This window comes from Rhinolophus hipposideros (assembly GCF_964194185.1).
Source record: "Rhinolophus hipposideros genome assembly, chromosome: 7".
In the NCBI taxonomy this organism is placed as follows: domain Eukaryota; kingdom Metazoa; phylum Chordata; class Mammalia; order Chiroptera; family Rhinolophidae; genus Rhinolophus; species Rhinolophus hipposideros.
This window is the reverse complement of record NC_138053.1, coordinates 52084289-52109863: the sequence shown is the minus strand read 5'-3', so window position 1 is coordinate 52109863 and position 25575 is coordinate 52084289. Positions and strand designations below refer to the sequence as shown.

The 25575-nt window shown below is 41.3% G+C and overlaps 1 protein-coding gene across 1 annotated transcript in view; it reads left to right on the top strand.

Annotated features, from left to right (window-relative positions):
* Nucleotides 1–25575, top strand: part of SV2C (synaptic vesicle glycoprotein 2C) — a 169060-nt gene that overhangs the window by 70486 nt on the left and 72999 nt on the right. The window contains exons 3-4 of the mRNA XM_081053165.1: nt 12734–12914; nt 18914–19065. Of these exons, the coding sequence (XP_080909291.1) occupies nt 12734–12914; nt 18914–19065 (333 nt within the window). The remainder of the gene's footprint in view (nt 1–12733; nt 12915–18913; nt 19066–25575) is intronic.

Genomic DNA, 25575 nt, shown 5'->3' with positions numbered 1-25575 from the left:
ATTAAAATTTTTACTTTTTTTCTGACTCTCAAAGTGATCACCTTTTTTCCTTCCTAATCTGAGAAGCAAATGGCTAACTGCTCATGCTAGACACAGTCCTTTATAGTCATAATAAAAACAATCAGCCACTGAATAACAGCTTCAGTCAGTACTGATGGTCAACACCGAAATACTTGGGTGACCTTCCCTGAAATACCTAAATGTATTTCTGACGGTTTGGGATTGAGCAGCCCTTGCATGATGTTTTATCACTAATGACAAAATAAATCTCACGTGTCAAGAAGTGCTGCCCTGAGTTCATCTCGGCTGTGCCAGTCGTAATGGATTAGGACCAACATCCATTAGTCCAAGGCCAATCTTGGCATTTACTCACTCAGGATTCTGGTCTGGCAGCTTAGGTATCTGCCCATTTAGGGAAACAAAAGATTGTGTTGGAGCATTAGAAATGGACTACTGAATTTTCCCTTTAGACATTTACCAGAATCTTTTTTAATCTAATCTGGTTTTTATTGTGTTATCTGCCACCCATCTGTTGTTTAAAAAAAAAAACAATAGCAACAACAACAAAAAAACCTTACACATAGTTTTCATAGAAAGGTGTCTTGGAGGAATTGTGTGATCATTTTCCAATCAATATTGACCAAGCATGATGTGATCTTTGAGTCCATTTTGAAACCTATTTTTCTGCCATGCACACACACAGGCACGTCCCCACTGTCTGGAAAACGCCTGCGTTAAGCCATAGGAGTCCTTTTCCTCCAGACCTTTCTGTTGCTAAAAATATCAAAAGATAGAATATGGACAGCATTCAAAGATTATTTTTCTTGTTCTGTTCCTCTAAAATACCAGTTCCTTTTAGATTTTTATGCTTTATTTGTTCACTGTGCTGATATAAAAGAGACTTCTCTGAAGAAATATTTTGTCATTGCTTGCAGGTATTGCTTAAACTTGAGAAGATTAGTGAATTCTCATAAACCTGTTTTTCATCATTTTCTGGAAATAAGGCATATGATAGCACTGTTCTTCCAAAATAGCTCAGTCTTTCGGTAGCTGAAGCCCTTTGCTGTGCTGTTGTATTTGTGGCTGTGGTTGGGGCAGTCTTCTTCGTGTTAATATGCTTAATGCTTTCCTTTTGTCTGTTTTCATTGCTCTACCATTTGTTCCAGTTTTTCTTTCAGTCCAGCCCCATTGTGCCCTTTGGCTCCTGTGAATTGATGTTGTACTTAGCGACACACCCTGCCTCCTTTTCCTCACTGCCACTCCGCTTTAGTCTCCTGTTCTCTGCTTTCTTCTGACTGCAGCACTGAGGTGGCCCCTTCAGACCTCTTCCGAGACAGGCCCAGAGGTCTGTTCTGAGTTCCCATGCTTTGGGCAGTGTTGAGCAGCCTTTCCTGTTCGTTCTTTCCTTCTGACACATTCTCGCCTCTATCCAGACCCTCTTCTTATCTCTTAGTGCACACTTTCTTTTTCTTATCTCTGACTTCTTTTCCTGCCCGAAATGTGGCTATTCCTCAAGGGTTGGTCCTTGGGTCTCTGTCCTCCCTTTCATTCATCCTTGCAGGGAAATTCCGCATTTCACAAGGCTCTAAACTGCCCTGCTATGCTGTCCCCTCCCAAGCATGGGCACCCCAGCCTCGGTGTTAAGCTTTGTATTGCCTCTCAGATACTCCCACTCTCCTGTTCACTCATTACACAGCTACCCTCAGCACTTCTGCAGGCAAACTTCTCAAAGCAGGGGTCTGCAAACTCCAGCCTACAGGCCAAATCCGGCCCTCGGTCTGTTTTGTATTATAAATAGTTTTATTGGAGCACAGCCTTGCCCAGGAGCTTACATATGGTCGACAACTGCTCTCATTCTACAGCAGCAGAGTGGGGTAGTTGCCACAGAGCAGGTGTAGCCTGCAAAGTCTAAAATATTTACTATCTGGCTCTTTATAGACAATGTTTGCCGATCCTGCTCTAGTGCCCTTGGTCTTTTCACACGAGGGCTTTGATTACATTCATCCCCCACTCAGGAACTCATCAGTGGCTCCCCATTGTCTATGTAATTAATGTTAAATTTTTTAGCATGTCATTTAAGGATTCTTCTCTCACTTATCCAGCTTGATTGTATTTCTCCACGCACCCAGCCTGGCCACGCTACCCAGGCTCCTACTCGGCTACTCCCCAGTCTTCTCATGCTCTTTCCTACTCCAGACACTTCCTGGACTGCTGTGTAAGCACAATGCCATTCTGCCCATCCTCTTCTTCGTATTCTCCTAGTGTTTCTGAGGCTCGACTCTATCCTTGGTTCTTTAGGAAGTGTTTCCTGATGATCAGCTGTATTGATCATTGCCTTATTGATTTGCATGGAGCGTTTGTACTGCCCTAATCTGGCCTGTTCACAGAGTATAATGAGGGGTTACTGATGTGAACATCTTCCTCCTTTTTAAGACATTAGCCCTTTCAAGCCTGCCCTCCTCTTTTATTCTCTCTCTTTATTAATTTTATCACAACCTATCTGAAGCCAGAAACTTCAGTGTCAATTTCCACTCTTCATTGCCTACCCACTGAGTTTACAAGAATGGTGGGCTCTGACTACTAAAAATACTTTCAGCCTTCTCATTCTTCCAAGCCTACTGCACCTGCCTTAGATCAGGCTGCCACTATTCCTTCCCCAGGCTACTTCTGAATGAACCTTTCAGCAGGTCTGTTTTTTTTTTTTTTTAATGTATTGGGGTGACATTGGTTAATAAATAACATTCTAAGTTTCAAATGTACAATTCTATAATACATCATTTATATATAGCATTTGTGCTCGCCACCCAAAGTCTAGTCTCCCTCCATCACCATATACAGAAGGTGCCCATAAAATGTATACACATTTTAAGAAAGGAAAACTGTATTAAAATTGTAATACTCAATATATACCGATAACAAAAGATGAATACAAGTCATATTTGACTTCTGCAATTACAAGAGGTGCTCAAAGTGGTTATTATCAGCGTCCAGACACTTCTGCTTACAACAAACTACTGCTTGAGCAACGTTGACCAAAGTGTCCACTTGTATGCATTTTTTTGGCACTCCCAGTATCTGACCCCCTTTACCCTCTTCATCTTCCCTCCAACCTCTTCCCCTCTGATAACCACCATTCTATTATCTGTGTCTATCAGTTTGTCCATTTGTTTGTTGCTTTCTGTTTCATATCCCACATATGAGTGCAATCATATGGTTCTTATTCTTTTCTCCCTGACTTATTTCACTTAGCATGATACTCTTAAGATCCATCCATGTGTTGCAAATGGCAGTATTTCATTCTTTCTTATGGCTGAGTAGTATTCCATTGAATATATGTACCACATCTTCTTTATCCAATCACCCATCAAAGGACACTTAGGTTGTTTCCATGTCTTGGCCACTATGAATAATGCTGCAGTGAACGTAAGGGTACATACATCTTTATGAATAAGTGTTTTCAAATTTTTCAGGTAGATACCCAGAAGAGGGATTACTGGGTCATATGGTAATTCTATTCTTAATTTTTTGAGGAACCTCCATACTGTTTTCCATAGTGGTTGTATCACTTTATATTCCCACCATCTACTGGTATTTCTTCCAGGGCGAGGACTAGGGTGAGTAGAGTGAGGTGCCTGGAGCACAAAATTTAAAGAAGGGCTCATTCTCAGGGTCAAGCAAGTGCAGAGTTGGCACTTGAGAGGGAGTGCTTCCTTCAATTTTGTGCTCCAGGCACCTCAGCTCAATTGCTTTACCCTGGTCCAGGCCCTGCCCTGATCTCCTCCCTTGTCTTTTCCCCCTGCAGTTTATGCTCCACAAACTTGCTGAAATGATTTTTTTCAGTATGGATGATACCAGGCTGTTTTTTAGATTCCCAAAGGATAAAGGCCAGCTCCTTGGGTTCATGCTAACTTGTCTTCCAGCCTCATCTCTTGCCACCCTTTCCTCTGCACATGAACTCTACATTCTACCCATCCTGACTGACCCGGAGTCATTTCAGTGTGCTGTGCTCTGACACCCCTCCAAACCTTTGACCCTACTCTTCAGTCCCTTGGGGAAAAACTCAGCCTGACCCACTGCTACCCTCTATGGGAAGGAAGCTTTTCAGAATTCCCTTGAACTAATTAAGTCACTTCTTCCTTTTCTCCCCTTAAGCAAAATGTACTCACCGTAATTATATAGCATGTGTTTCATTTAGTGGTAATTAATTTTTGCATGATTTTGATCTCTCAGTAAACCAAAGATCGAAAGCCCCAGGTTTGTATTAGAATCATTTGGAAAGTTTTTAAATAATATTGTTGCCTAAGTCCTACCCCAGAACCAGAATGTCTGGGTGTGGCCTAGGCATTGGCATTCTTTTTCTTAAAGCTCCCCAGGTGATTCTAATGTGCAGCTATTAACTAAAACCACCGCACTAGGCTGTGAGCTGCTTGAGAGTAAGGGCCATGTCCATTTCCTCTGTGTGGAGCTCTACTCACTGCTCCAGGCTCTTTTTCCCCATCCCCTTTCCTCATACCTTGCAAAATGCCTACCTTACAGCAGGAGCTCAACTAAGAGCTGTGGAATTAATGACTGCGCACTTCATTCGTTGGCTCAGTGATTGGGGTTATTTGAAAAAGGGGTTCAATCAATTACGCTTCTTTCCCACAGCACAGGCCTTGGAGTGGGGGAAGTTTGCAGAGACAGGAATCCCGCTGGTGTGGAACTGATACGTGATATCCATGACACACCACACAGACACTGGCTATAATGCTCTTGATTCCTGATACTTCTTTACTGCTTTGAACATCAGTAAGCTGTAATTGCCCTTTTTGGGGCCTCTAGAGCCTTACATGCAAAAAATATTTTAATGTCTTTTTGCCTATCCAGTGGACATGCTGTTTGTTAGCCTTTTGAGGAAAGGTGTAGGAAATAGATTGGGTTTTCTTATTAGAACTCTCCTTCTGCAGTTGGCTCATTGGATGCAGTGAAAGTGATGTTGGGCTTCCCTAGGCAGGGTAGTGCCCAGGGGGACTTAGGTAACAAGTAGAAATGTTGCTTGATGTAGCATTACCTGCCAGTATAAGCAGCTACATAAGTCTCTGCCTGCACCAACGAACTTAAATGTCAGACTTTCCAAATGTAACAGTCAGAGATGTGCTGTAGACTGCATCTGATATTTACAGTTCTTTCTAGCAAAGGTGAGCTGACTTTTGTTGCAAATGTTCTCCATTGCAAATGAGAAAGGCCTTTTCCTTTCATTTGTACGTGTGCCTTTGATATTATTACTTTCTTTACTTTAATTTTGTAAAAGTCCACAGATGTATTTGAATACATTATGGCCCTTGCCTGCGGCTACTAAAAATAGTAATTAGAAAAAGTGAGGGGTTGGTTTTAGGAGAAGCCTATTAATTATTTATTTAAATAGTTGCAAGTTGCAAAAAAATAAGTCTGAGATTTAAAAAAATTAGATTACTTTTCCAGCACTGTTTCGAGTCATTTCTTTTCACAAGTTGAGCTGAGGGAGACCAAAAGCTATAATTTCACTTTCTACACCATTCCAAAGTGCACTCCCTTTTTTCCTGTTGTCTCTTGTTTATCACCATTTTGTTCTTTTCTGTCTTTCCCTCACACCAATACTTGTGTTAGTTGTTGTTTTTTATTGAACAACTGTGTTTCACACAATGTTAAATGCTTTATTTATCCCATTTAATTCCTCAAAAACCCTGTGAGATAGGTAGTATTATTAACCCCATTTTACAGAGGAGAAAATTAAGACACAAAGAAATTAAGTAACTTACCCAGGATCAAGCAGCTAGTAAATAGAAGAGCAAAGATTCAGATCTAAACCATGTGTTTGGGTTGTCTGGGCTCTTAACTATTTGTTGCGACCCTGAAGTTTAGAGTGGTCAAGGTAGTGGAATGAAGGTGAAGGGTACTGAAATTGGTTAAAAAACAAAAACAATCACAACAACAAAAAACCAGTTCTCCTTCTTCCCCCACCTCAATCCCCATTGCTTTTGTAATGAGTCCTCCTCTCAGCACATTCAGTGAAAGAATCCAACAGAACAAGTACTGAACTTGAGATTTTATGTTATCATTTCTAAAACTTCCAGCACAGAATGTGAAATCAGTAATGATAAGAAAGAGCAAATTGTAGATAAAGAGGGAGACACTGCAGCCCAGGGGCAGGGGCAGCTGGGGAGGGACTGTGTTCACTGAAATTAGCCTTTATGGACTGACTGCAGTGGGGTCTGGCTGAGGGATGGCCACACTCATCGCCCACCATTTTAGGGGCCTATGGGAAGATCCAAAGAGTCCAACAAGGGAGAGAATCCTCCCACCTCACCCTACTCCCCCCACCACCCACCCCAGCAGAAGAGAAGGGCTGGGCCAGTTTTGCAAAGCTAACCAACACCATTATGTAGAAACCCCTTCTAATTAAATCCAGACTGGTACTTGGACAATTAATGGAAAGGTTGGTAAAAGCAGAAAAACGTATAAAATATACACATGCACTTAAATGTTGTGTTTTAATATATAAGCATACATTCATTTGACCATCTTTGGATGCAGAAGCAAAGACTTTCCTTAGAGAAGGGATCTTCAAGCTGAAGTACCCCATTGTCTTTCTGGCAACACTGCAGCCATTATGTGGCTTTGATTTTCAGTTTTAATTTCTTAAAAGTCGTGTGAGTGTTTAAAGACACAAATGCCTCAATCTGAGCACAGAATTTATCATCTTTATGAGTTTTCTCAGTCTTTCAGAGTTGTGTTGGTCACATTTGTTTAATAGCAATGATTTTCTTTTGCAACTAGTCTTCCCCAAATCTTTCTTAGTTTTTATAGAGATAGCTCCAATTCCTTTCACACTCATATTTCATTATTCATGTGACTGACGTTTAATTAGATACATAATTAATAACAAGCAGAACTGACATAAACAGGTCGGGTATAACCACGGTGAGCCTAAATCACTGCTAATGGAAGCAGAAGGAAGATGAGTGGAAATAGTTCTCAGTGTGTTTGTGGGTGGGTTAGTTAATCCACTGAGTTGGTTAAATACAAATTGGCTAAGTGGGCTTCTACTGTAGGTAGAACACAATTTTGTGGGAGAAAACTCTACCTTTGGGAAGATAAATGCATCTGCCTCTTGTGACAGGAGTAATATCTAAAAACTAATGAGTACAATTTAGGCAATAAAGCATTTTTCTTAATCCTGTGAATATAATAGATCATATTATATTATTCATTTCAACAACTGTTTCAAGAACTGCCATTGTTATGCTTAAAGACTTTTTTTTCCACTTTGATTTAAAATTTATTTTAACCTAAGAAAACCCCCTTATAAAGGGTGAGTGTGATCTTCGCCTCATGGACATTATTTATTATTGAATTCAGAATACCACCACAGAATGTTTTTCCTTGAAAATCAGTTTGTAAATAAATGTTGCAGTGAGTTACAAAGTAATGCATTATCCATGGATAACTGAAGAATTTAAAATAATTTTTAAAAACGTATTGGCTAAAAATCGCTATGAGAAAAACACTATAGACCATTTCTTAAAATTATTCTGTTTAGTTTAAATGTGGTTTAAAATGGTGCTGCGGGAAAAGATGTGGCCCCTAGGGATTGGCAGAAAGAATCAAAAGCAGCTTAGCAAAAAGACAGAAATGGAAATGTGATATTTGTCAGGGAAAATGAGGGTATTATTAAATAAAATGGAACCAGCCCCTGTGTTAGAAAATACCTTAGTGGGTAAGTCATGTTTGAGGCCTCTTTTGTCTTCTGAAAGACTGAAAGGCTGGGCTGGCGGAGAACGGCCTGAGCCCAGATGTGGTGGAAGGAGTAGAGTGAGCCTAGGGCGATGTTTACTTCCCAGGTCAGGTTCAACCTCCTGAAAACTCAACTGAATTCAAATCTTTATTAGATTCCTAAAAAGGTTTAAGAATGACAGCCAGGCCTCTCTCAACATGGGAGGTTGGCCTGTAGTCCTGAGGGAGGCAGATCCTAGGAGGGGCCTGGAGTTTCCGCTTGCCCTTTGGTCTCCAGCTCCTGTGGGAAGGTCCTGCTTGTTCTGTGTTGTTGGCATTAACATATCGCAGAACCTACAGCTTCTCCTCTGTAATATGCACTAGACAAATGCAAACTTTAAGTAAAAAAAAAAAATGCGTTGGAGAAATCATGTTTTAATGGAAAACATGCCAGCATAAAAGTGCTTTAAAATTCTAAAGTGCACCCACCTCAAGTGGGGATCTTGTTCCAATGCAGAGTCTGAGTCTGTAGGTCCAGAGTGGAGCTTCAGCATCTGCATTTCTAGTAAGTTCCCCCAGGGTGCTGGGGCTGTTAGTCCAGGGGTCGTACTCTGAGGAGCAAGGATCTGGAAGACTTGATTTCAAAGTCTGGCTTCTTACAGCCTCCGTTTTCCCACCTGTAAAATAAGGGACCTTGCACTAAAATACCTTTTAATTCTGACCATCAGCAGCATTATGAGACGTGCATAGCTAGGAAGGCTGGTCTATGTCAAGAGCACACCTCTGCTCTGAGTTTTCAAGGGCTCCCCATTATAACACTGTGAAGACAAAATGGAAGTAGGAAAACAAATGAGGCAGGAAACACAGTTTGTCTTCTGACAGTCCAAAGTGTTTCCAGTTTTATTCACATTGTGCCTTTGCTAACATTCAAAGGTTTGACTTTAATTAGATGCCATGATCAACAAACAAACCTTCTAGTTGTGCTATTTGTCTCAAATAAGCTGCTGGGTCGGCTTGATTCTGTCCATAGCAGTCTAATTACCAATAATAATCTAGCAGAGACACAAAAGGTTATTACCTTTAGGTCTAAAACATATTTTTAACCAGGGCAGAAGTGAAGATACAGCTTAATACTAAAGTTTTTTTTTCTAAATCGGTCAGTTGTGGAGGAATTTCATGGTATCTTGAAACCTTTCTTATCCTTCATCATCTTCTCAGATGCTCCCTCCTCAGTGAAACTTTCCCAGAGGCCACAGTCAGAAGTCACCTTCTGCCTCTCAGGTCCCCGTTTCGCCTCCATCGGAGCTCACACCTCACAGTTGGGCTCCTTCAGTTACGTGCCTGTTGTCTCCCTCACTGAATTATGAGCTCTTTAAGCCATCTTGATGGAGCAGGAAGAGACTCTGGGGACTTGAAGCCCAGATACCTGAGTCAACACTTCAACACTGTTCTATCCTGGTCTATCTATGACCCCAGGAGGCCATGGAAATTTCTGGCCTGGATGCCCCTCTCAATAGTGGCCAGGATCAGATGAGATCCTTGGGAAGGTTGTGTGAACTAATAGCTTAGAGTAGGCATCGGATAAACATTTGCTATGTTTTACCTTCTATAAGGTCAGGGATCATGATTTAGAAATCCTTGTATTTCTAGCACTTCGGGAAAAGTCATGCATAGTGGGTACTCAATAAATTCTTTAAAATTGGATTTAACATCCTCTCTTTTAAAGAGCTTGGGGTGTATTTATTTTAGGCATAGAAATAATGCAAGCAGGAGGAAAAAAACTGTTTGATTTTGTTCCTCATAGCTGTTAGTGAATGCTTTTGTGAAATATAGGAAACATACTTTGAAGTAGCTATTAAAATTCTGACAGAGATTTATTTCTGGTTTGCTTAGTTTAGGAATCCTAAACACAAGAGGAGAAAAGATAAACATTACACAGAGGGGAAAAAAATCCCTGTATTTCACAGGCAATTTCTATAGGGTATCCATTTTTATAGATTTATATGTATAAACTTTTTGGAAAAATTTGAAAAAAAAAAAGATAATATTTACCTTTGGGAATAGGGTCAAAGGTGAAGGAGAGAAAGAATTTTCTTTTCATTTTATACATTTCTATATGGTTTGTCTTTTTGGCCATGGAGGCATATTTGTTTATTTAAATATATGTTAATAGGGATATGTGGGAGAATTGAAGGATGAGCCATTTTTATTTTACTCTTTTGTCTATTAAAACTCCTAATAAATGTTATTTTAAGCTTTATTTTCAAATGGCTTAAGTACAAGGTGCTAATGATACATGAAGGTTTTCTGCCTCGTCAAGTCCCTAAGTTGTCTCCGTTACAGAAGTCTAGGGTAAGCTCAGCTCATTCAGCCTTTACTACCTCTGAGCTTCCAGAAGCTCCCTGGGTGGGGCTCTGTCCTCACACCACGGCGGGGTGGCTGAGATCTAGCACCCAGTTATCAGCCTCTAAAGTGCTGGACTCATCACTTCATAAAACCATGGTCTGGCTTAGGGAAGGCGAGGCTACAGCTTGACTGCCCGGAAGAAGAGGAAAGACAGGATATAGAGACCTGCTCAGCAAGAGCATCGTCCCTTCTGCACCAGAAAAATAAGATAGTTACCCTCCTTTGGACCACAGTGCAGGAGCCTGTTCTTTTTAGCAAGAGATTGGATTTCCATTTGTCCTCTGGCACCACTGAGCTGTTCTCAGCACTGACCCCCTTATTCCCCACCGAACATTGGGAATGTGCCCGCTTGGAATGTCTTAGAAGGAGTAGTGCGCCCCTTGTCCTGTGCTTGGGTAGAATGAAGCAGCATTTTCCCCTAGTTCCCATCTTAACTTTAATTCTATGAAGGTGGTACCCAGGGAGAAGGCACCTCAGGGGCATTTGAGGTACTGCTTTCAGTTCCAGGTGGTACCACCACATAGGCGCCTGGACAAACTGGGATGTTTTCACAGGAGAGCAGCCAGGGTTGTTAAAGGAATCCTAACTACATTATACACAGAACTGCTGGCAGACTGGGATGTAGTCACCTCTCACTTTTCTGTGGTCAAATCATTAATGGCTCTGTACTTTAGGTTCCTCGCCAATGTACTGGGCTTCCACAGTATTAACCCTTAAGTGTTGTCATGAGAATTAAATAAGTTAACTCACATAAACACTTAGAATTGGCAAGGGTTCAGCAAGTGCCAGTGACCATTTTTTGTTCCTAGGGCTGGAGCTAAAAGAAAGACTCCCAAGTCTAGATTATAGTGGCCACAGGTCACTCCTGATCTATGGGCACTCACTTTCTGATTTGTAGGCATTTTTAAAGACACAGATATTATGATGAACAAGCTTAGGTCCTGATTATTCTTCTGAGAGACGTGAGTGGCTAATCTGAGCCTCTGAGTGGCTAATCTGAGCCTCTTAGGCTATAAATAAGATATATGCTGCATACACATTTCCCCGGGTGAACGTATCTGCTTTTGGAATTCTTCTGCCTTGTGCTGATACATTCTTTGAGTTGTCTCTAGGTATGCATTAGGTCTCAGGATATGAGTAATCCCTTTATTGAGAAGGATGATCTGAGCATGGTCAGCCCCGTAGTACAGAGAAAAATAGGCCATAACCTCCCAGGCAAGGATGACCAGTTACCTCTTTGCAGCACCCTAGTCTGAGTGAAGACAGCTTTTGTTTTGTCTTATTGTACAAACTGCTCCAACACTGGCCATTCACTGTAGCTCTCTCTGCACTCAATTATCTGCCAAGCAGTATCCTCATGTCACTGATGCGAGAGTCACCAGACTTTCCCAAATGTTCTCCTTCTGGGTCTCATACTGATCTATTCACTGTGTGTTAAGCAAATACATTCAGGGTGAATGATTAAATAGGACATTTCCCAAAGTAGTCTAAAGCAATAAATACATCAGTGACCTTTTTTTTTTTAAGCTTGTTGCTTAGATGCTGCTGAGTATCTTGAATGTGCCTTTGAAAAGGGACTGTTCAAATAAATGATGCTTTGGTGAAACAAGGGGAAAAGCAAAAATGGTTGAAAGATGTGGTAACGGCTTTTTCAACGCCACATCCAGATGTAACAAACGTCCATTGTTCACTGTACCATTTCCTCAACACATTGCACACCGTTTCAGGAACCTCCCTGAAGTAACATTTGCCACATCTAACATTATTTCATCCTGGGAAAGATTCTGGACGGGGCTTACTGGGGTCTGGTCTTTTAGAAGAAGCAAATGCATTAGAAAATTCAGGTGTATACTCACTCACAGTGATGCAAGGACATCTGTCTAACTCTTGATTTTCCATTTGTTTCCCTTATGGGAAGCAAAGCCAACCATAATCAGTTTAACAATTCCCAAACTACTAAAAGCTGTTTCCCGTCTCTTTAGGCTCCTTAAACTCCTGACTCCTAGAAAAATCTTCTCTTAGGTGTAGAGTTCGAGACTATTTTAAGATAAACTTGTAATCTCCAGACTCACCTTCCCCAGGTTTCTTTCCTTCCCAGGAAAGGGCCAGGACTTTCAGAAGGGACTATTGAGAAAGAACCCATGGAATGCTACATGTCTGACTTTGGCACAAGTCATTGGCTACAGACAGATTGAAAGCAGGCTGGGGAATCCACTTTGACCTGAAAACCCTTGACTCAGTCTTTCATTTTGGCCTCGTCATGGTGATAAGCCAGGCATTCAGACCAGAGGTGATATGACCATGTGTCACCCTCCAGGATTGTTCTGTGTGGAGACTCCTATGCCTGCCCCCTGGGAACCCGATAAGAATGTGATTGTTCTGTCTTTTGCTTTTGCCATTGGTCATGGCAGCTGAAGGTAGCCCACAGAACTTGGTTTCCAACTTGAAAGCTGATTTTTGTGTCCTAAAGGGTATATTTTTAAAGGAAATTTTTCCCATGCAAAATGCTGGAATATATTTTGTCCCTTGTTTATTTGTTCCATGTGTCATTTACTCCCAATCTCTGACGTGTTTCTTTGTTTTCTGTGTGTTGCAGGGAGCATAGTGTACCTCGGGATGATGGTGGGGGCATTCTTCTGGGGAGGACTGGCAGACAAAGTGGGAAGGAAACAGTCTCTTCTGATGTGCATGTCTGTCAACGGATTCTTTGCCTTCCTCTCTTCATTTGTCCAAGGTTATGGCTTCTTTCTCTTCTGTCGCTTACTTTCTGGATTCGGGTAAGATTTTCTCCTTCATATTTTATAGTAATGTGTTTATTCTTCATAATTGTACATGTTCTCCTTATTACCAAGAAATTCTACATTAACACATTCCATCTCTATATTTGTGTCAGCTTTAGGAGTCATGCTGGTTCTTAAAAATATAATTATCAGCCTTTAAATCCAGAAGAGAAGGGAGCACACATCTTTGTTCTCATGGCTGATTCTTTTAGCGTTTTACTTCTAGGAAATGGATATTATTTTCAATGGAATGCTGTTTCTATGGCAGCACATTTATAAATGTGTTTTTCTTCTGAAAATTTAATTTAAGCTAGAAATAGCTCTGGTCTTACATTATGAACTAATTAAAGGTTCGAACCATTCAGGCATTCTCTTATATCCAGGATGAGATTGTCTCAAGTAAATGTTATTTTATTGATCTATGCTAACGGCATATTTAACTAAGTAGTAAGCCTGCTTCCTGAGTTGTAATAGGTTCTTTTTGTTAAGTTCTTGTTGAACTAACAGGAAGTTATGCTATTAGCCAAGTGTCATGGCATAGTATATACATAGCCAATGGTGTAGTCATTTTCTTTAAAGGGCTTGAAGCACTTACTACTTAACTAAATGAATCCCAACTTAGGGAGACCCAATAGTTCAATTAGGAGAGTCCAAGAAACTGCTCTAATAAAGAAAAAAATAGTAAAAATATAAAATTTCTGATTCATGCTTAAGAACTTTATTTTCATTAGAGACATCCTATCCGAGATGACTAGCATAAGATGAATCTATAGGTATAATATAAAATGAAATGATAAAGAAAGGGAAATGCTGGGTTATTAATTTAAGAAACATATCAGTATGGTTGCTGATGATAATCGTACTCACACAGCAAGACACAGTTTTGTCAAAAGAGAAAGACAAAGAACTGCAACATGTCTGCGACTTGAGAAAAGGGTGTTCTGGAGAAAAGGCGCTTTTCAGAAGAGGGAAGCTTTGGTGCTCAGGACTCTGTGAGGCTGGCTACATACTGCCGACTTGAGCAGGTAATTTGGCTCATGGATTCAAGGAGCTGCAGCAGACCTAATTCAGAGTGAATTGAGATAACTAAGGAAGTATTATCTGAGGCTATTTGTTAAAGAACCTTCTCAGGGTCCGTAGGATAAAACATTCTTGCCACCAGGAAAGGCCAAGGCTTCCTTCCACGTTCTATTACCTGTGTAATATCATTAGCCTGTTGGTGGAAGGCTAATAGCCTACATTCTGAACTTTCCAGTCTTTTCCATTGTCAGTCTTATCCTGGAAATTTCAAACCATACCCACAGACTCAAAAGTACCTGACTGTGGTCAAATTATGATGGCGATTTTAGTTGACAATCTGGATTATGACATGGTCAACCCAATGGACTGCAGAGAAAAGGACCGTTATGGTGGCTGCAAAATAATTGAAACGAATGGACTGTCCAGAAGCTAATTCAAGGGCAGCACAGAAGCAGAGACTGCTTGGGTATATTCATGACCTAACCTTCTTCCCTGTCACAGACAAATCATTCTTCAGCAGCTCAGGGCTGCTGACCTCTAAATAACATAATTTACCTGGCAAAGCACAGACTGTGTGTTGCCAGCTCAGCTGGGCTCTCTAAATTGTGGTACCAGAGGTGAACACACTGTGCCTTTGCAAGGTTGGCACAGGACTGGGAGTCCAGAAATTCAAGTTCACCTACCCTCAATCAATTCCCAGACTTGAGCTAGTTGAGTTGAATGAAGGGGAGACAGTCTCCTTGAGGAAGGCCCCTGGTACACTTCTGAAAATTTATACTGTTAATCCTTCTCCCAGCCTTCCCAAGGGACCGATGACCTTTTGCTAGGTTAAGTGTGCATGAAGGAAAAAGAAATAATCAGGTTTTTTAGGGGTTGTTTACTAGGCACTGGCTCTGAACTGACACTAATTCCAGGAGACCCAAAGTGGCACTGCGGTCTGCCAATCAGAGTAGGGGCCTATGAAAGTCAGGTGATCAATGGAGTTTTAGCTCAAGTCCATCTGAGAGTGGGTCCAGTGGGTCCCGGAGTCCATCCTGTGGTTATTTCCTAGTTCCCATTCTACTGACAGAATATTCCCATTGGTACAGCACCTGCCTGTTCACCAGTTCCACACCCTGGGAATCTCAGAGGAGGAAGAGAATTTCTGGGTCACAGTCCAAACTCTTCCTTTTGCAGATTAGGATTTAGTGGTGGAACTAGGAATGACACAGCTGGGACTTAAGTTTCAATTAAGTCCTTTTGAACTAGCAACTCTGTAAGCAAGTAAACTGCATTCTGAATCCAAGGGTAGGATGCATTGTGTTGATTTTATTGCAAATGCCACAAGGTACTCTTATTTCATTGATGAAGCATCATTAGCAGCACTCTGTTATATTCCTGTTTCTGCACACAAAAGACACTGGAAGGGGCTCTTGTTTTAGCCTGAGATCTACCTGAGCTATGGTTTCATTGTCTCTAAGCGTGCTTTCCTCTTAATTCACCACACCAAGTCATGAGTATATTTTTTTAGAAACATAAATATGACTAGCTGCCCTATTCTGTGTGACTGTAAATATTTATTCAGTACAAAGCATAATTTTCCTGCCAGGGACAGAAATGTTTTGTGGGAATGAGGAATAGGGTATCACCTATTATTCATCTGTCTCTCACTTTCCTAAGTGCATCTCACTCCAGGGAACAGACACTTCCCTCTCCTCTTTTGTTACAGAAAATTAGAAAGATGGGAAATGGAGTTGACACCATTGATTCATTTTCATTTGCCCCGGAATTAAATTGTTTGTTTCCAGTCACTGTTAATTAGGGGAATGATAATGCTTTGGATGCCAGGCAACGGTAGAGTGGGGAGCTGCTCACGAAGGGCCTGGCACACTGCTAAGCATGAAGGTCAGGAGAAAAATATAACAGCGACAGAAATTAAAATGAAATCCAATGTGTCTGTTTATCATAAATGAATAAAGAGTCATTTCTCCCTCTGCAAATGGAACCTCACAGATACATACTTCATAGCTCTTCACAATATCCATCCATTAGCTACATTAGATGATAATAACCAGAATGCCTTTCTTTGCTTTGCAGAAATGATCACCATTAACTGCAGTTCTTCATAGTGTTTTATATGTAGCTTCTCATTTATTTCTGCACATTTTAAAAATAATTAGCTATGCAAAAATATTATGCCTTTTTTACATTAGGAAATTGAGCCACAGATAGCTTGATTTCTAAATGTTCAGTCGACCCCCAAGTCTTCTGAGTTTTAGTCTAATTCTAACTACTTATATGGTTTCCCTTCAAAGTAGTATTTCTCTTAAGATATATTTTACTTTCTTATCATACTGGAAAAATGCAGACTCATTTAAAATTTTTCAAAACTTTTAAAGTGTGTTTTATCAAAAACCTGTATAGTGCTTTCCCTGTGAGAGATGCTGTGTTAAGCATTTTACAAATATTGACTCATTTAACCCTTATGGTGAGCCTATGAGGAAGATACTCTTTATTCTGCCCACTTTATAGATGAGGAAATTGAAGCACAGAGAGGTTAAGTAACTGTCCAAGGTCACACAGTAAGTGGCATAGTGTTACCCAAGCAGTCTGGCTCCAGGCCCATGCTCATAACCACCAGATTCAACAATAAATGTCCCTAATTTCATATGACATAACATCTGACACAAGATAGGCACTAAATAAATGTTTTAAACAGACCATTCAGGAAGATTTCTGACCCAAAGAATCAGAATGGAAATACCTTTTCCAATATAGAAGGTAAGGGAACAGACTAAATTAGCTTTAATCTAAAAAAAAAATCGCAAACCCTAATTACTATAAACAGAGAGTCAGTGTTTACTTAGGCCAGTGTTGTCTGACAGCCTGCAGGTAGCTCCTAAATATTTGAAATGTGGGGAATTTGAGGTGTTCTGTAAGTACAGAATACATAACTCTAGATTTCAAAGACTTAGCATATATAAAAGAATGCAAAATATCTCATAAATTATTTTTATATTGATCACGTGTCAAACTGATAATATTTGGTTATAGTGGGTTAAATGACTATACACACAATTAACTTCCCCTGATTTTTTTCTGTGTTTCAATATCTTTTCTAGAAAATATAAAAATGTATGTGGTTCACATGATGGTTCTATTGGAAAGCAGTCTTAGAAAATGTCTTTTATGAGGATTTCCAACATTAAAAAAGTTGACCTTTTGGACACACTTTATTTCCCAGTATACCCTTTGACAAAGGTGCTATTGTTACTTCTATCTCAAGATAGAAGTAATAAAGCAAAAGATTTTCTAGACTCACAATGTGTAATTGTGGAAAATGAACCATATGCACCCTTTAGAATAGACTACACGAGCTCCTTGAGCGCAGGAATTTGAGTTCTTCATGTGTATACTTCCAGCAACTTGGTGGTGTGCCTGGCCCAGAGTTTGGCTGGGTTAAGGGGTGGCCGGGGCGGGGGGGGGGGGGCTGATGGATGGATGGGTAAATGGCAGGTGGGTGAGAGAATGAGTAGAGGAATGGGTGAGAGTGGATATGTCCAGGAAGTAGCCAGAAAAGTCTGCATATTTTTATCACCATATTCATCATCATCATCTGTATTCATTACACCGTTTAGGTGCTATGGGAATGAATACATTCTTCCAGCTCTCTCAATAGCTAGATTAGGATTTTTTTCCAGGAAGCATTAGAATTCTGATCTATGACTACACCTTTTCCCCCAGGGGCACCAGTTCTGCTGCTGTGGATGTGTAGACTTCTGTGGATTTAGGGGGCTTAGGGCACCAATCTGATGGCAAACAAGGGCTAGGGGAGTTAGATTGAAACTATGTTTTCTTAGAAACACAATTTTTACCCAAATTATACGTTTATATCTCAATATTTTTAAAATAGTCATTTCTACCAATTATTCTATTCATAGTTTATATAATATTGAGAAAACAACAACTGCCCCTATCAAAGAATATTATTCTTTAAACTGTGACTTTGGTGATTGGAGGACTAAAGCTCTATCCCAACTAACTGCCCTTTAGCACTGAAACTGGGCATAGGAGATTCCCGTTCTTGATTTGATGATTGGTTCGGTTACCAGCAAGTGTTCTTCTATCTTGAATACTCATAAGCAACATATGCGTTCTGGTCAATATAGTGATCTCATTTTCTGGGCCAACCCAGTCACTCAGAGACCGTTAGATCTGTGGCTCATCTCCCTAGAATGAACAAAAATTTTATTCCATAGATCCTCCTTTGAGAATCCTTAACCTGAGTAGAAGTCACTGATCATCCATCTCTCCAGAGCTCAGTTAGCGTCTCGTATAATTACACTGATTGGGAAGGAAGCATTGTACACCAGTGTTTTGGTATATAAGCCAGCAGCTCCTTGTTTGATTCTACCTGGGTCTCTTTTACATGTACTCACTTGCCAATGAATCTAGGATGCAACCACATTGGTCCTGTGTTTGTCAGCTCATCAGTCTGATGGGGTTGTGGGACCAGCTGCTGTAGGGCAGCCGTGAGGAAGTAGAGTTGCAGACAGCCTCCTAGAACGGTTTGAAACTGTTTCTCAAGTCACCACGTTATGGGTGAGACATATCATTGTATCTCTTTTTTTGAATGCATTAATTAAAACTTTCACTAAATTGAATTAAATATTGTAATTATTTACAAATTGCATATAGAACATGTGACACTGAGCAGAAAGCCCAACAGAATCTTAAGCTAAATAAACTTTATAAACCACATGGGTAGTTTTGGTAACCTAGCTTAATTGCAGGTTCGACGTTTTGGAGGGATAATAAACATAGGGATAATACATTAAACATAGGGATTATAATATTAAAGTTATAAAATGATAGAAAATATACATTCCTTGGTATGCTGGGAGAGAGCATGTGTTGTTAGAACTTGCTTTGGTTCTGCCCTTTGCATCTCACACGGCTGTACAGGCCCTGATTGTGTTCTCTGTTCCTCTTGGCAGGATTGGAGGAGCCATTCCTATTGTGTTCTCCTACTTTGCTGAAGTGCTGGCCCGAGAGAAGCGGGGTGAGCATCTGAGCTGGCTCTGCATGTTCTGGATGATTGGCGGCATCTACGCCTCTGCCATGGCCTGGGCCATCATCCCGCACTACGGTAGGAGCCTGCCTGGCACCGCGGCTGTCGCCTTGTTTTACATCAGCCTCCATTCCCATCCCTTTTCTCTCTTACAAATGCTGGTTTGAGAACAACACTGTCTTCATTATGAAGACTGTGCCAGTGGTTGTGTAGGAATACTATTGCATTTTGCTGTGTTTAGAGCCATCACTTTCATTTGTTTCCTATGTGCTGTCAACTCTGGGGTCCCTGCTCGAGGGGACGTGAGGGGTTCCACGGATCGTAATCAGAATGAAAGGCAACATGACTTGCAGTTGTTTCTGGGACTGCCATACACACCAGGCACACACAAGTGCCTTTATTCTGGCCCAGTCCAAAGCTCAGCCCCAGTGTCAGCCTCACCTCTCCTGGCAGCTCAGAGCTGGGGGTGGCAGCGGGAAGAATCCCATCTTGTTGTAGACCACCAGTTAGTGGAACTTAACAGGTAACTGCGGCTTTTGCTCCACCGAGGTCTCCTCCCCAGTTTCTCTTGAGCACTCACTGCTCCCACCACCTCAGAATACTTGAAGGTTTCTTGTTCCTGGACAGTTCTCTCTCCTACTCAGCACCTCCAAGCTCCCAGTTGCTTCACCACAAACAGTGAAATTCAGGGAGAGGTTAACAGAATCCAGGAATTGAATTTAACATATAAGAAAAGGGGAGGGGAGGTGTTCTGGGTGTGTGTGTGTGTGTGTGTGTGTGTGTGTGTGTGTGTGTGTGTGTGTAAACAGGCTAAAGTTTGCAAAATATGAATACTAAAAAATTAAAATCACGTATGACTCAAAAACTCACATTTTGTTCTGTCTAAAATCTAATCAATCTAAAAATTAGAGCTCAAAATTTCATCCAGCTTCTTTTCTATTTTTCTGCTTTTTTTAATAGAACAGAGCAGTTTTTCATTATAAAGCACAGTTCTGTTAGGGAACAACCTTACATGAATTTAACTCGTTGCTAAGATCAAAGACAAGACAGACTTTAGGATTCAGATGTGTTGCAATTTGTTTTATCATACTGAGTTACAAAATTCATGTTGTCACACTCTTTGTTATAATAAACCTAAAATGTTGCTTGCAAACCAAAATTGTCTTTAGCAACAGCAAAAACAATACATAAAGAATTGGTTACCCAACATAAAGAGAACTTTTCTTTGCCAAACATTTAAGTTAAGTGTAGGGTACCAAGCTTAAGTGATGGGCTTACCTTTTTTAGACTCTGTTCACTTCTGGGCCACAGATAGCCTCATGTAGGCAGTTACCCATATCTACCACGAGGCTTATCTTCTGCCACCATCTGAGGAATTAAACTTGTTTCTCCTCCTTTACCCGGGCCCTGAGGACCTCAGCCACCCTCAGAACCTTTCTCTATAGGGCAGGGTTTAACTCCTGCCCAACTCAGTTGGCTGTTCTGAATGGAAAAGTCATTTCACCGCCATGTAAGGAATTGCTTCTTAGGAACTACATATAGGGAGACACAAAGGAGAGGCAGAGCCTGGGAAGAGTACAGTTTGACACAGCATTGCTCCCAGAGGCACCACTACTCTATATATAGCCTTTGTGCAAATTAAAATAAGGTGCCTTGTTCAGGTGGACACACAGGGCACAACTGGCAGCTGGCTTCCGGCTGAGGTCAGCCTTGTTCTCTGTCTCAGCCTCTGATGGCAACACTGCTCCTTGGCTCCGGCCTCACTTATTCTCTGGAGTGTCTTGGCTCCCGGGTTTATTGCCGTCACTTTTTTGGTCCCCATTGCCCATCATATCTCAGAATTTCTCCTGCTGGCCTTCCTAAACTCTTAACTCAGATTGGCTTTGCAGCCTGCGTGTTTCCACCAGGCCTGAGCATGCTTGCTTTTGTGTTGTTATTGTTTTTCCTCACTAAGCATTTATTCCTCAGGCTCCTGCCTTTCATATATCCCTGCCTTTGAACAGTGGAGGGCTCCAGACTTTATCTCTGACCCTGCCAACCATCCGTCAGTGGCTGTCCCACAAAAAATTAGCACGATCTCTACCTTTATTTTTCTCAAGCACATATAAAATATTCTGCCGAATCCACATAAAACTGGAAAAAAGAGCTGCCTAATCTATGTAAAACTGGAAAGAGGGGAACTTGTGAATCATAAACAATGCATGAAGAGTTACAAAAACAATCACAATGCAACAAAATTAAATGTATCTGAGGCTGCCCTTAATTTCTGTGTTAAAGGAACCTTAAGAAATAATGATCTGGTTAAGAAATCAGTAACAGAATATTAAAACCTTTTTCCCATGCTTTATTGAAGGCTTTCTGTCTGGCAAAGTCTGGCAGAAGGCCAGAAGTCTGGCAAAAACAGCAAATTATTGCAGTCCTATATGTGTATTAGAATCAACAGGGGAGATTTTTTTAAATACCCATGCTGATTTCATTGTTATACTCTTGCAATGTGAAGAGTTTTAATTTTTTCAGAATAGAAGAATTTAAGTTTAAAAATCTTCTGCAAAGGCTATGACACTTTTTCATAAACACACTTAGTGGTGGAGATAAGTTTTTCTTCTCAGTATGCTTTTATTTTTATTTTTTAATTTTTCAATTACAGTTGACATTCAATATTATATAAGTTTCAGGTGTACAGCATAGTGATTAGGCATTTACATAACTTATGAAGTGATCTCCTGATAAGTGTAGTACCCACCTGACACCATACATAATTATTACAGTATTATTGACTATATTCCCTATTCTGTACTTTATATCCCTCTGATGGTTTTGTAACTACTGATTTATACTTCTTAATCTCTTTACCTTTTCCACCCAGCCCCCCAAAACCTCCTTCCATCTGGCAACCATCAGTTTGTTCTCTGTATCTATGAGTTTGTTTCTATTTTTTCATAAACACTTTTTTTAATGGTTGTATTTTTAAAAAATTTATTGGGGTGACAATTGTTAGTAAAATTACATAGATTTCCGGTGTACAATTCTGTATTACATCATCTATAAATCCCATTGTGTGTTCACTCATAAATACTTTTTAATAAATGTTCACCACTTCCGCTTTACCCTGAAAATACCCCGGCTAGGGTCCTACCCCAGATCAAGCAAATCAGATTCTTGGGGCTAGGCCTTGAGCATGGATGGTTTTTTTATCACCTCCAGGTGGTTCTCCCATGCAGCCTGATTTGAGATTCTTCAGCTCCCTCCATCTCCCAGTGGGTGATCTCAGAAGCCCCTGGGATTTCATCATGTACTTACAAGGAGGGCTGTGAACTGAAGCAAAGAGATGAGCAGCCTGACCTGCATGGTCGACTTATTCAGGTGGTGTTTGAGTTTTAGTATTGTTGGTTTCGTCCAAGCTAAAGGGCTTTAGTGCTCATTAGATTTAGAATCACACTTTGAAAGTAGCTTCAACATCCAGATATCGCTTCTTACATGACACATGTTTTTACCTTACTTAAAATAGACAAGGGGTGAAAGTCCATCCACTTACCCTGCAGCCTCTGAAAAAAATAAGTTTTCTATTTCCCTCTGAAATTCTGTGGTGTGTAAGTGATGCCGCAGCCCATAGAAACAAGAGCAGGCAGGTCCTGCCTCTCCTCTCTCTTGGGGGGACCTCTGAGTGCTGTCACCTGTACAGTGTATTGAGTTTTTACCCCCCAGGGAAGTAATTTGGGGCATAATAAAAGAACTCAGAGCCAGGTCCTGTCCCTTCTCACATTGGTAATAGGATTTGCTCTGGAGGGCAGGAATGAGAATTAGCATCCACATGGCAAGTATTTCAAATGACAAGTGATGCACATAGTCCTGAGGAAAGAAAAGGGCTTTTGCGTGTTTCTGAGTGTCGCCTTTCTGCGTTTGTGGCACAGTGGTCAGCGCACAGAGCCCTGAGGCTGATAGTGTGAGACTTGAATCCTGGCTTCAGACAAGCTTCTGATTAACTTCACACATCTTGTAACTAAAGGAAGCAAAGACACCTTGGTAATCAGACAACCTCTGGAGTATGTGGATTTGTAAGCCCAGACATTCTCACTGGGGCTGGAGGTGAAGGGTAGGGTGGATTCAGGCTGTATGGGCACCCCAGCTTCAAAGTAGACCTTGAACTGATCACTGAGGATGCTGGAAGTGATCAGCATCCTTCCAGATTCCAAGAATCTTGTGAAGTTAGACACAATACCGGAAAGGGCGTTTGGATTGCTGCAAGGGCTGTGCCAGGAGCTCCTGATGGACAGTGGGACCCATCTTGCCTGCAGGGGCTGTTTCTCTACGAGCATCAGATGATGGTGGTGCTTTATCTTCACATCACTGCTCTTGGTGCTGAAAAGTTCCCTGGAAACAAATGGTCGCCAACATCTGAAGGTTTCCAACATAAAACTGCGTTTCCCCGGAAATGAGACCTAGCCAGGCAATCAGCTCTAATGCGTTTTTTGGAGCAAAAATTAATATAAGACCTGGTCTTATTTTACTATAATATAGTATAATATAATATAATATAATATAATACTGGGTCTTAAATAATATAATAATAACATAGTATAAAATAAAATAATATAATATAAATAATAATATAATAATATAAATAATTTAATAATAAAATATATAATATAATATAAATGTAAATATAATATAAATATAAATAAGACCGGGTCTTATATTAATTTTTGCTCCAAAAGACTCATTAGAGCTGATTGTCTGGCTAGGTCTTATTTTCAGGGAAACAGGGAATTACCTTGGCCACTCTGACAAGACCGTAGGAGGCAGAGCATGCCAGGCTCCTTTCCTGCCCACCACCTCCCTTGGGACCAGCTCCTTCCATTCAGGAGCTTCTGAGTTCTTTCTCCCGCTGTGGCAAGGAGTAGTCCTCATAGAGCAAGGGATGGGGCCTGGGAGGGAACAGCCGATTCAGCAGGAAACGCCCTTGCCACAGAAATCAGGTGCCTGCAACAGCTGAGGCCAGGTGTTTAGGAAGTGTGGCTCTCCTTGGCCCCACACCCACGGTGAAGCCTACGACCTCTGACCACAGTGGGGATTGGCTCCTGGTTCCTAAAAGAGCTCACACTATGTGCGAGAATAGACAGCATATGTAGAAATATTGTTCTTCAGCCTTGCTCCCCTCCCCCATGACCCCTAGTAATCAGGACACTTCAGCATTTACTGGAAGCCCCAGTGCCTTAAGGAAAAAAATGGAACTGGTGCTGAATCACAGGCACTTTCCCTCCTTGGCTGAAAGCTCTCATTCAGGCCCAGGCTTTGGCTTTGTTGCTGAATGCAGTGCTGTCCGCTCCATTAAACCCTCTGTGGTCATTTTCTCTTTTAAATGTGCGTGCAAATCAGATGAGGTGTGTTGTCCCCTGCTGAGGTGCACGACAGTGTCAGACAGTGTGCAGCACGGACATTCAATTAGCTAAGTGGGAAGGTTGTCATTTCAGCAGGAAACGCCTCAGCTCTTAAAGCCCACAGCACCCGGGGCTGCACTCAGCGCGGGAACAGCCCCATGGCCTGCATCTGACTTCACTGCAGGTGTCATAGGGCCAGGCTGGGGTGCCCACAGAGCCTGAATCCACCCTACCCTTCACCTCCAGCCCCCATGAGATGTCTGGGCTTCAAAATACACATATTCCCAAGGTTGTCTGATTACCAAGATGTCTTTGCTTCCTTTAGTGTCAAGATGTGTGAAGCTAATGTATTTCTTCTCCCTAATGGTGAAACTGGAGTGAAGAGAGGAGGGAGAGTCGAGTAGCTGTCTGGCTGAAGAAGGAGGCAGGGAAGGCGCTGTATGTTTTGTTCACAAGAGGGAAGGCACTGTGGCCAAGGGGAAGGCAGGGCAGGGAGAACTGGTTTTGCGGGTCAGCCCCACTGTGTCTGGGTGTGTGAGCTTTGCCAAGCTTTTTCGTCTCCCGCAGCCCCATTTCCTAGTCAGCACTGTGGTGGGGATTAAGTGCATAAAATCATGTTAGAACACCCAGTGCCTAATTAGTGCTCAAAAATGGATGCTCTTATTGCTACCAGGTTCATATCCCACACCAGATACCCAGATTCTGGCAGCATAGCCCAAAGTGAGCTCAGAGCTACAGGAAAAGAGAGAGAATGCGCTGAAATGCATAAAATGTGTAAACCTCTCCTAGAGGATGAGATGATCAGAGTCAGAGGAAATGAGTCTCCATAAGAAGCTCAACTCTGCTGGCACCTTGTTCATAGTACAGTGAGATCCGTTCAGGACTTCTGACCACCAGAACTGCAAGATAATAAAGGTGTGCGGCTTTCAAGCCACGAAGTGTGCAGTCATTTGTTACAGAGCACTAGGAAATGAATACAACAGATACTTAAATCTATCAATTGTAAGTGATGCGATTTGATAAAAGTATATAATTGTGTGACAGCCACTGCAACCAACATACAGAACCATTCCATCACCAGAAAGTTCCCTGGTGCCCCTTTGCAGTCAGTTCCTTCACACCATCCCTGGCAATGTTAGACTTTGTATTTTCCAAAGTTTCATATATATGTAATCATACAAGATGCCATTTTTGTGTCTGGACTCTGACT